Raw genomic sequence first — 10,181 nt, forward strand, 5'->3', positions numbered from 1 at the left:
TATTTCTGCATTTGTGCCCCAGTATACCGTCCCCTACTTGCAGCATAACTACAAATGTACATGTTAACTGGCAGATCCTAAAGGGTTAAATAAGCCTGACAATGGCTCCACCCCTATAAGCAGCTGTGACGAGAAGTAGGAAGTGAAAGTTCGTAGAGTTTCTGAGGGTGCACTTGCAATTACGTTTATGTGACGTATTTGATTAAATGATTAATAAAAAAAATCAACCAGGAAATCGGAATCGGTAATTAATATTCGGTGAGAGAGAAGAAGATAAAAAATCTAAGGTTTGAGGGTGGGTAATAAACGGACCGGGAAGAAAAGTAGCCTACTCTGTAACGTCTAGACAACTCAGATAAAATGTAGGCCTAATCTCCCTGCCAATAGAAAGGAAACCTTTGTTCGCATATCGTTTTGTAACCAAGACTGTGCCTGGACTTTTTTTAAGCAAGAGACTGAACAAACGAGAAGTTGTTGTGTCAGAAAGAATGGCAGCCAGTCTCTCTTTTTCGGAAGAGGACCTATCCTGTCCCGTGTGCTGTGAAATATTCCGGGATCCGGTGGTCCTGCAGTGCAGCCACAGCTTCTGTAAAACCTGCCTGCAGCAGTATTGGACCAAGAAGCTTTCCGGTCGAGACTGTCCGCTGTGCAGGTGCGAATCTAGCACAGATGACCCTGTCGTCAGCCTGACCCTGAAGAACCTGTGCGATTCGTATGTCAAAGAGAGCTGCGTTCGGGGGGCAGCGGAGGGGGAAGAGACCGGAGAGTTGTGCAATCTGCATGGGGAGAAACTGAAATTGTTCTGTTTGGAGGACTGCCAACCTATTTGCGTTGTCTGCCACACCTCAAGGAAACACAAAGATCACGAGTGTTGTCCGATAGGCGAGGCAGTGCTGGACTTCAAGGTGAGGAGAAGCAGTAGGCCTGTGTGCTGTTGTTTCACAGTGGCTTTGTTTTTTATCAGTGGGCATTTTGGAAAATATAGGTGCCTTGTTTTGCCCTCCATTATTAAGTAGTTTTTTTGTGATGATCAAATGTTTTCCCTGCATTGTGAAGTTAAAAGGGGGGATATCGTAATGGTCTCCTATCACAGACAATTAGGCTATGTTTCGTTACAAAACTTGAGAGGAATACTGGCCTCTGGTCACCAGAACACTGTAAATTTCCAATGGGCAAACCCACAGAAACATGATAGAAGCTAGATACCTAAACCAACACTTTGAAGTGATATATGCTGTTACCCAGCACCCTAGTCATTTTCAGGTCATTTTCAGCTCCTAAGTCGAGACCCCAGAGGCCTAAGTCTCAGCAGGTCAGTTTTGATAGTTTTGTGCACATTTGTATGTCTTTCATTACATATTCCTATCCACCATGCAAATTTCTCTGCAACTTCTTTAAATAATGTTATGACTGTTAGTCATTCCACCATGTCAATCATGTAATAAGTATAAATGCAAAATGACACTTTTTTTGCTCCCGATTCTGTAGTCCTCATGCAACTGTGAATTTTTCCAATTGTCAAGGACCATGTAATGTGGTCCTTGTAATGTAAGGTAATGTAATATTCTCAGCCAAATGCAAATCATTTCTCTGTGTAATTCCTGTGGAATTTATAACAAACTGGTACTAACCAGTACAAACTACTCAAAAGGCTTTGCTCTCCATTGACCACAAAAATGATTGGATAAATTCAATTTCCTGTTCCACCCATTTCTGAGTTCATGAAACCTCCTGTCTTTAGCTGCATGGTCTTACTGCCATATTCTGTTGTCTCTTCCCAGGCAAAATTGAAGGCCGCACTGAAGCCCCTGAAAGGGAAATGGGAGGGCTTTGACAAAGCTAGACAGGACTATGAGAAGACTGCAGCTCACATAAAGGTACGGTAGTAGCAGCTGCCAGTGATGCGGATTCAAAACCCGTCACTTTGCCGTGCAATCCAAGATAAAGGCTCTTATTTTAGACGCAGGCTCGGCAGACGGAGGAGCAGATAAAGGCCGAGTTTGAGAAGCTTCACCATTTCCTCCGAGTCGAGGAGGAGGTGAGGGTGACTGCGCTGAAAGAGGAGGAGGAAGCGAAGAGCCTGATGATGAAGGCGAAAATCAACGCCGTAGAGAGAACCATGGCGTCCCTCTCTGACACTATCAGAGCCTTAGAGGAGGAGATTCAGGTGGAGGACATAACACTCCTGCATGTAAGCACATCATCACTTTCACTCTGTCTGTCCTTCATACCTTTCATGTTGTGGAAGCATGATGTTGCATTTTATGAGTGATCACCTGACCAATCTTTCATTTTTTGTGATAAATGTCATTGAGTGTATTTTGATAGACCATTTCATGAGATCATAGCTTATTATTTGTTAAATATTTTTCATTCATTGTGATGTGTGCATGATGCAGATAGATTATCAATATCTTCACATGCCAAGCTGGAAATTGAAGCTGATAAAAAAATTTAAAAATTTTCTTTTTTCAGAAATGCAAGGCCACAATGAAGAGGTATGTGAACTGCTTCCTGCCTTTTGTAACATGTTCTCTTTCACCTAAGAACTGAACTGAGGCCCCTGAACTCCTGTGTCTTATTGCAGAGCCCAGCCCACAATTCCGGAACTGAAGCTGGGTTCAGGAGTGCTGATCAATGTAGCCTCATACCTGGGATCTCTGACGTACAAAGTGTGGATGAAGATGCTGGAAATTGTCAGATACAGTGAGTATTTAAGATGTGCATTAAAAAGGTGGAGGGGTGAGTGAATTATAATTCAACCAGGATAGAGTGCCAGAGGGGTGTCACGCAGGTGCCCTTCCCACTTGTCTCATACAGTTTTCCCATACAGGCATATATTCAGGGGCAATGCAATGCAGGCATCTATAAAAAGTCATAGAGCACTCACTGCCTCTTTCTCTCTCTCCCTCTCTCGCCGTCTCTTCCTCCAGCCCCTGTGACTCTGGACCCCAACACTGCCGCCCCGTGGCTCATTCTCTCTGAAGATCTGACAACCGTGGCTGACAGCGAGGAAAGGCAGCATCTCCCGGACAACCCCGAGCGGTTCACCCTGGATACGGCCGTGCTGGGCGCCGCGGGGTTCAGCTCGGGGTCTCACTCCTGGGACGTGGAGGTCGGGGACAACGAGGCATGGGTCCTGGGAGTGGTTAAAGAGTCTGCCCAAAGGAAAGAGAAGGTTCCCTCAATCCTGAAGAACGGTTACCTGTCCATGTACTATTATCACAAGATGTACTTTGCCGGGACGTCGCCCCTGACGCGTCTTAACCTTAAAAAGAGGCCCCAGATAATTCGAGTGACGCTGGACTGGGACAGAGGCAAAGTGACCTTCTCTGATCCCTCTAACCACACCCAAATCTACATGTTCAAACACACCTTCACTGAGATGGTGTTCCCATACTTCTGGGTTGGCTCTAAAGAGTGCCCTCTGAGAATACTGCCATTGGAGATGTCAGTAATTCTAGAGCATTCCAGTTAAACATGGAGAAGTAGTGTCCTTAATTCACACATTTGCTCTAATCTCAGTGTGTCCTGGTGTAACTACCTTTGGTGCAAAATCAGTGCATCCTTTAATGTAGTCCACAAGTGACTCAAGCCACATATATTTCTGCTGGTCCTTTAACTTGTATGACGGTCTACTGCTGAATACAACCCATGTGGTTTTGTATTTTATTCATGGAATTCAATAAAAATTTTGTGTGATCATTTATCTCATTTAAATGTATTTATTTTGCTTTTAGACTGCTACGGTATTGTATGAATCCAAATCCAAATGAGTCATATGTGAATTTATTTGACCTAAAACTGCACCCTTCATTTTTCAGTTTTGTATTTTGAGATAGAATTCATTACTTTGCATTTTGACACTTCTGCTGTTGTTCATGAATCATAAACACCACACAAACCATATGTGTGAATTAGAATTGATAAAATCTTGCAAGTTTAGAATTGTATTTGAAATTGGCATTGTTTATTTGGCTAAAACATTCTAATATTTAATCAAGAAATAATAGGAATGGTGATTTATTATAGGGCCTTGTATGACTTTGTGGGGGAGAAATTCCGTACACTGGTCCAATCAATGCACAATCTTAATTCTGTTCGAATTAATAACATAACATAACGGCAGATATTTTGCAGAATAGTGGTATAGACTCTGCCAAGTGGGTAATTCAGGAGAATGCCCTTAAATGTCTGCATATGCTTAGTCTAAATAAAATTAAGCCAGGCCTCCGTTTGTACTGACATATTTCCACACATTCTACTAATCTGAATGCTGATATGCTAATAGATACAGTATGGATAAGCACACCTGTATGTTTTAATTTACAGAAGCAAATGCACTTCCTATGCACAAGCAATCTAGCAACTAAAAAGCAGATCATTACATTACATTACAGTCACTTATACAGTGATTATCCAGAGTGACCTACTGAAATGGAGAGCATCAGTGTTAGTCTCAGGAATACAAAATTCTAATATTAACTAGGCAGCACAGAAGGCCAATTTATAGTCCATTAGTGTAATGTAAAGAAGCCAATGTTGATCAGATCAACTGTGTATAGTTGGAAGGCATACACATATAAACATAACTATGCAAAAATATGATATAAGAACACTGGCTGCTATGAAACTAATAATTAATCCAAGTTCTGTTGAATTTCTTATCTACATAATTCTTTCCATAGATTTTTTTTTTCATGCAAAAATGATGTTGTGGTATCGGCTAGATTGTGTTTAGTAAGTCGTTATATATATATACTTACTTTTTTTGCAATTAAAAAAGACTTCCTTGCTTCCTATGTTTAACGTAATAGTGTGGTACATTTATTTTTAAAAATTGCAGACCCTTGTGAAAAGTCCTTGTCGCTACCGCTTGCGCTAGCTTCACACGCATTGTTACAGAACCACGCCTTTATGCATAAGTCATGAGTGTGCACGAGTCACTCGGAGTTACTACGCGCATCTTTTCACGTCCCAGCAGAAATGAAAGCAAAAGCACGTCGGTGTTGAAGAGAGCCGGTAAGATTAAATCATTTCACAAAAATAACCATATTAACTGACACAGTAACGTACTTTTTTGATGTTCTATAACTGTTTTTTTACTCTTAATAGGCTACATGTTGTGGTTCGGTTCTTGCAGGTTAATGGGAGATCCAATCGTTTTTATATCGTTTGGTGTAGATCGCTTGGGCCTCGTCGGGTTATTGAATGTGTCTTAAATGGCAGTTATGTGTTAACTGTTTTGGCCAAAAAGAACATCTTAGCTGTCACAAAATGTTATTCCAACTACACAACGTGACTTGGTCGAACGCGATTATGTCTGTTTTTTCCCCCCTGAAAACCTTGTTCTATGACTTCATTATAGCGAAGGGAGCTGGGAGCGCCTACTTTACCACAAAATGTTGACAGTTTGTTGTCATTAGCAAGGGTGCTTCATTAATATTGTATGCTATTTCAAAGCCATCATTCTCTCTCAGTGACTTATTTGTTTGTCTTCTGTATGTTGTGTGGGTGTGGCATTCTTGTTGTTTTTCCTGTCTGGGGAATTCTGCTTCTCCTAATTTTACACTTGTAATACCGATGAGTCAGATGTCGCGATCTTTGTTATTACTTACATGAAAAAGACGCAACTTACTGTTTACCAGAGAAAAAATTGTACCTGAAACCTAGTTTAATCTTCTCAAATTTATGGAGAACATTGCGTAAATAGATGTGCCTACACTGGCAGCTGGGATTTTAAGATTAGTAATGAAGCAAATAAGAGATTAAATTTTTTTTTTTTCTAGGCAGGAAATGCTATTTTGATGCTAGGAAATGTCTGCACTTTTTATCTGTAAGTAATGTTGGGTATCAGTGAAGTATGGGAATGATGGAACATATTTACCTAAGCATATTGGTTGCCGTAAAATCATTTAGCAGTGATTAAGTACAGTATGTGGTTAAGAGTAGGCACATTTATTTATGAATTTTTTGATGAATATATTAATTATTCTATTTTACACAGTATGTATACCCTTTTTACCTTTTTGCTCTCTTCCTGAAGGACTAATAAAATGGCAGAACTCCTGCCCAGTGAAGTACCACTAAAGAAGCGGAAGATTGAGGCTCAGTCTCCAGACCAGGAGAGCTCCTGCAGGCAGGTGCCGGTCAGACTGTTGAGCTCCACTGAACTACTTCTGCAGATCCCCCCAAACACCAACACCAGCCTGCCCGTGTGGGAGTGTGTAAATGCCACTCAGGCAGGGGTGCAGTGGAGTGAGACTCCGTACAGCATCACCATCCAGATTACCCCTCTCACCACCCAGAAAGCCCGGAGCAATGACCAGCCTGTAAACCAGCCTCAGCCACCCTGCCAGTTTAAACATGTCCCACTACCAGTTCACTTACTGCCGACCCTCTCCGGTCTAGACCACAACGGTGATACTGATTGTCCCTCTGTGTTTTTCAAGCTAGCAGCCAAAACCTTTTACACCAAGCCATCCAAATACATCCACATCTGCGATGACTTCCTTACTGGCTGCTGCCCACACAAGCTCAGCTGCGAGCGGCACCACACGCCTCTGCCTTTCCACTGGCAGCTGAGGCACTGGAACACGCAGCAGTGGGTCAACATCTCTCTGTCTGCTCAGGTCAAACTGGAGAAGCTGTACTGTGATCCAGACCAAGAAACCATCAGGCTGCAGGACATGTGGGTACAAAGAGTGTCAAGGGGTCTTTGTATTAGCTCTACTTTTCTACAGAATTATTATTCACACTATTACTGTATTATTGAGTAGAGACTGAAATGTTAATGTTTAAATGTTAAAGGTAAGCTTACTAAGCTATAATACTCATAAAGGCAAATGAGAATATACTGTAGTATCCTTCTGCACCCATCATGTTAATGTGGTTTTTGTTTAGATTTCCCATCAGGACAGAAGCGTTTACGCTTCACTTGGAGACCAAGAAAGTGACCTCAGCGAAATATGATAAAGCCAGGCGACTGTCCAGCAGCCGTGATCCAGAAATGAGCCCTCACTTCCCCACAGAGTGGAGCATCTATTGGTGGAATGATGGCAAGTGGGAAAAGTATGAAAAAGTAAGTTACTGGTGGTGCATTATTACTACTGCCTTAGTAGGCGGCACATTATTACTACTGCCTTAGTAGGTGGCACATTATTACTACTACCTTGGCTATCTTGAAAGTTTTCTCTTGCTTCCCACAGGAAGGAAACCTAATGGCTGGACTGGTCCTAGTCTCTAAGCCTCCCATTATTAAACATGTACATTGATTGGGTAATATAATCCCATAGCTCTGCCTTTATTTATCTACCTTTTGGTTAAGGGGCTCAGTTAAGGACTGGGGCTTACCAAGAAAAACTCCTGGCTCCACAACACCCTAAAAAAGACAGTGGGTAAAGTATACTTACAGGCTGTGGATCTAGATGGTGGATAAGGGGTGGAGGGGCTTATCTAAATCTTGTCTGACTTTTTCACCTCCTGTAGGAAGTGTCCAAGGAGCTTGTGGGAGCAATAGAAGCAGGGGAGACAAGCCGTGGGTTCTACATTGGGAAGCAGCTGTACGAAGTGGACTTCAGCAGTATGACCCAGATGAACGTCACCACCAAGTTTGAACGCAGAATTCGATGGAGACCTACTTTTCGCTCGCCCTTCTCTATCAAATCAAACTTGAAGTATGAGATATTGCCATGTTCTGTGTCATTGGTCCTTTTTCCTTGTGAAAAAATGTTCTGCCCAAACTGAAGCTGTATACAATGGGGACCAAAGGTTTGAAGACACTACCAGCAAGAACTGAGTGTTTGCAATTATGATACTCTGTTTATATTTATTATTCAAGAATACACTATTTTTTGATAAGTCAAGAAAAGTGTGTAAGTATTTATAATGTAAGGGCACTAGCAGTAGCAACATTAATGGGTAGAATGGCAGATTCGTTCAGTTAATTTGGGTGGCACAAGAAGGTTCAAATCCCAGCCTGGTGAACTGTCCAGGGTGTATTCCTGCCTTTCAATGCATGCTGGGATAGGCTCCAGCACCTCAAATAAGCAGGATGGATTCAATTAATAGTTGGTTTTAGTTGTTAATAACCCTGATATTTGTATAATGAGCCTTAGGTGTATACTTTTGAATGGAATAAAGGGTGTGACAATGAAAAGAAAAATGAATATATCATGGGAGATGAACAGATATTCACACTGAGGTGGTGAAAATGGATAATTGTTTGAGAAGTGGTTGACAAAGAGGCTATGACAACATCTTGCTGGCAGGGGACAGAAGTACCATGCGAGAAAACAAGGGAGACAAACTGGTAGCATTACTTTATACCTACTGACCACAGTTAGCATGGCACAGTCCAGTATCGATTCAAGGCCATGAGGCTTATCCATGCACCAGAGCATAGTGTCTTAACCAAGTGAGCCATCCAGCAGCATTGTCAGTGACCCTTCTAACATTCACTGGATTATTTTTCTAAGATTACAAAATTTTGCAATAATGTAACTTTAGGATGACTTTTCTTCAAGAGTGCATTTCTTTGAAAAACTGTCTCCTTGGGAGATGGATAGAAATTAAACACATGCTTACTGGTTTTTCGTATTAGCTGCATTTCAAATGTAATTTGGTGTGAATTCAAATAGTGTGGGTACATGTGACTGCCCCTTTCTGACCTTGTTCTTTTCTGTGATCTTAAACTGCTTTTCAGGACAGTTTCGCTAGGAGAACCCCCCCGGCCTTTTGGGCAGGTTCTCCCCAGGCTCAGTGTGGATCCTCTGCAGGAGTTCAGCAGCTGGTACCCTCCTGTGTGGAATCTGAGCCCAAATCAGGGCTTTAGCCTGGTGGAGGTGCCACCCAGTGCCAAAGCCTACCAAAGCATCCACTGCCTGTTCTACAGCACCATGAATGAGACCAAGACAGAGATCATCAGCATACAGCAGGTCCAGAACATCTTTCATTGGGACAGGTATAGGAGGTAAGAGGATGTGATGAGTGAGAATTTTGGCATTCATGATTAAGTGTTGGTGTTCAGATACTGTCACCCAGTGTTTTTTCGCTGTAAAATGATCTCCGTTGAATATATGTACAGAAATTGAAACGTGTGACTTCCTGGTGTTTTAGGCAGAAGGAGCACATGCAGATTCACAGCACAGCACACAGCTGGTCTCTGGAGCAACATCTGTTCCATGGGACCACTGAGGATTGCGCCAAGGAGATCTGTTTGAACAACTTTGACCCACGAGTGTCAGGGAAGAACGGGGTGGTATATGGCCGGGGCAGCTACTTTGCCCGAGATGCCAGGTACTCTTTGAAATATGCAGCCAAATCAGGCGGGGGTAACCAGCACATGTTTCTTGCCAAGGTGCTGGTGGGTAATGTGACTCTTGGGAACGCTACATACTCCCGCCCACCCCGGCTCAACCCCTTGACACCAGGATATGAGCTATATGACACTTGCGTTGACAAGATTTCCGACCCCTCCATCTTTGTGGTATTTGACAACTGCCAGTGTTATCCCTATTACCTGATCAAGTACAAAGCAGTGTCTGACCTCGTCAACATCTGTGAATGAAGTGCAAGGACATTCTGAAAAACTGATTAGCCAGGATGAGTCCTGAAGTGGCACACCTTTAAGTTACTGCGTTTGGGTTTATGGTCACAGTGTGGTGATACAGTGTGAAGTAAAGATTACATCTTGTCATTGGTGAATTCAGTGCATTTGTGAAATAACTCAGTATGGAGACTGTGATCCTACTGGGATGGCCAAAATTTTGGGTGGGCTGTACTGCAACCTCTGATGTTCAAACTAATCCACTAACTGGGTTTTTTCGGTTGTAGCCAGCAGAGGGCAGAAGACTAATGAACAGGAGGATCTGCAGTTTGACAGTGAGAGGGGCAATGATGTTTATCACAATGAAAAGCATAAATGACTATTAAAAAGCATATAATTATATCAGGTTGACATGAGGTGATATGCCAGAATTATTTGTAGTTCCGATTGGTACTGTTGTAATGCATACATAACTTGAAGATCACATTATGCAATAGGTTACTGTGTAAAATGTTAGTGGTATACTGTGAAGTACAAATAAGCACAAATAAGCACGTTTTCGGCACTAATCATCTTCTATCTGAGATCTTGCAGGCGACACAGGAAAACTTCAATAAAAATTCGTATTTTCTGC

At 42.2% G+C, this 10,181-nt stretch overlaps 2 protein-coding genes across 2 annotated transcripts; both read left to right on the forward strand.

Moving 5' to 3' along the window:
- The first annotated feature begins 128 nt into the window (after window positions 1-128).
- Window positions 129-3,709, forward strand: LOC118232432 (tripartite motif-containing protein 35-like). The gene is made up of 6 exons (XM_035427424.1): window positions 129-905; window positions 1,782-1,877; window positions 1,961-2,191; window positions 2,476-2,498; window positions 2,588-2,706; window positions 2,934-3,709. The coding sequence occupies exons 1-6, from the start codon at window positions 489-491 to the stop codon at window positions 3,476-3,478; spliced, it is 1,431 nt and encodes a 476-aa protein (XP_035283315.1). The 5' UTR covers window positions 129-488; the 3' UTR covers window positions 3,479-3,709.
- Window positions 3,710-4,940: 1,231 nt separating this feature from the next.
- Window positions 4,941-10,178, forward strand: LOC118232475 (protein mono-ADP-ribosyltransferase TIPARP-like). Its single transcript, XM_035427500.1, has 6 exons — window positions 4,941-5,022; window positions 6,047-6,691; window positions 6,904-7,081; window positions 7,489-7,676; window positions 8,705-8,971; window positions 9,118-10,178. Exons 2-6 carry the CDS (start codon window positions 6,057-6,059, stop codon window positions 9,566-9,568), a joined length of 1,719 nt encoding a protein of 572 aa, XP_035283391.1. The 5' UTR covers window positions 4,941-5,022; window positions 6,047-6,056; the 3' UTR covers window positions 9,569-10,178.
- Window positions 10,179-10,181: the final 3 nt, after the last annotated feature.

The sequence above is a fragment of the Anguilla anguilla genome, chromosome 7 (assembly GCF_013347855.1).
Source record: "Anguilla anguilla isolate fAngAng1 chromosome 7, fAngAng1.pri, whole genome shotgun sequence".
NCBI classification, from domain to species: Eukaryota; Metazoa; Chordata; class Actinopteri; order Anguilliformes; family Anguillidae; genus Anguilla; species Anguilla anguilla.

Bases quoted from the DNA above. Each gene is read 5' to 3' on its own strand.
- LOC118232432 (XM_035427424.1), top strand. From the start codon at position 489: ATGGCAGCCAGTCTCTCTTTTTCGGAAGAGGACCTATCCTGTCCCGTG. The intron at 1,878-1,960 runs GTACGGTAGTAG...CTCTTATTTTAG, and splicing joins AGACTGCAGCTCACATAAAG to ACGCAGGCTCGGCAGACGGA. The intron at 2,499-2,587 runs GTATGTGAACTG...GTCTTATTGCAG, and splicing joins TGCAAGGCCACAATGAAGAG to AGCCCAGCCCACAATTCCGG.
- LOC118232475 (XM_035427500.1), top strand. From the start codon at position 6,057: ATGGCAGAACTCCTGCCCAGTGAAGTACCACTAAAGAAGCGGAAGATT. The intron at 7,677-8,704 runs GTATGAGATATT...ACTGCTTTTCAG, and splicing joins TCTATCAAATCAAACTTGAA to GACAGTTTCGCTAGGAGAAC. The intron at 8,972-9,117 runs GTAAGAGGATGT...CTGGTGTTTTAG, and splicing joins CATTGGGACAGGTATAGGAG to GCAGAAGGAGCACATGCAGA.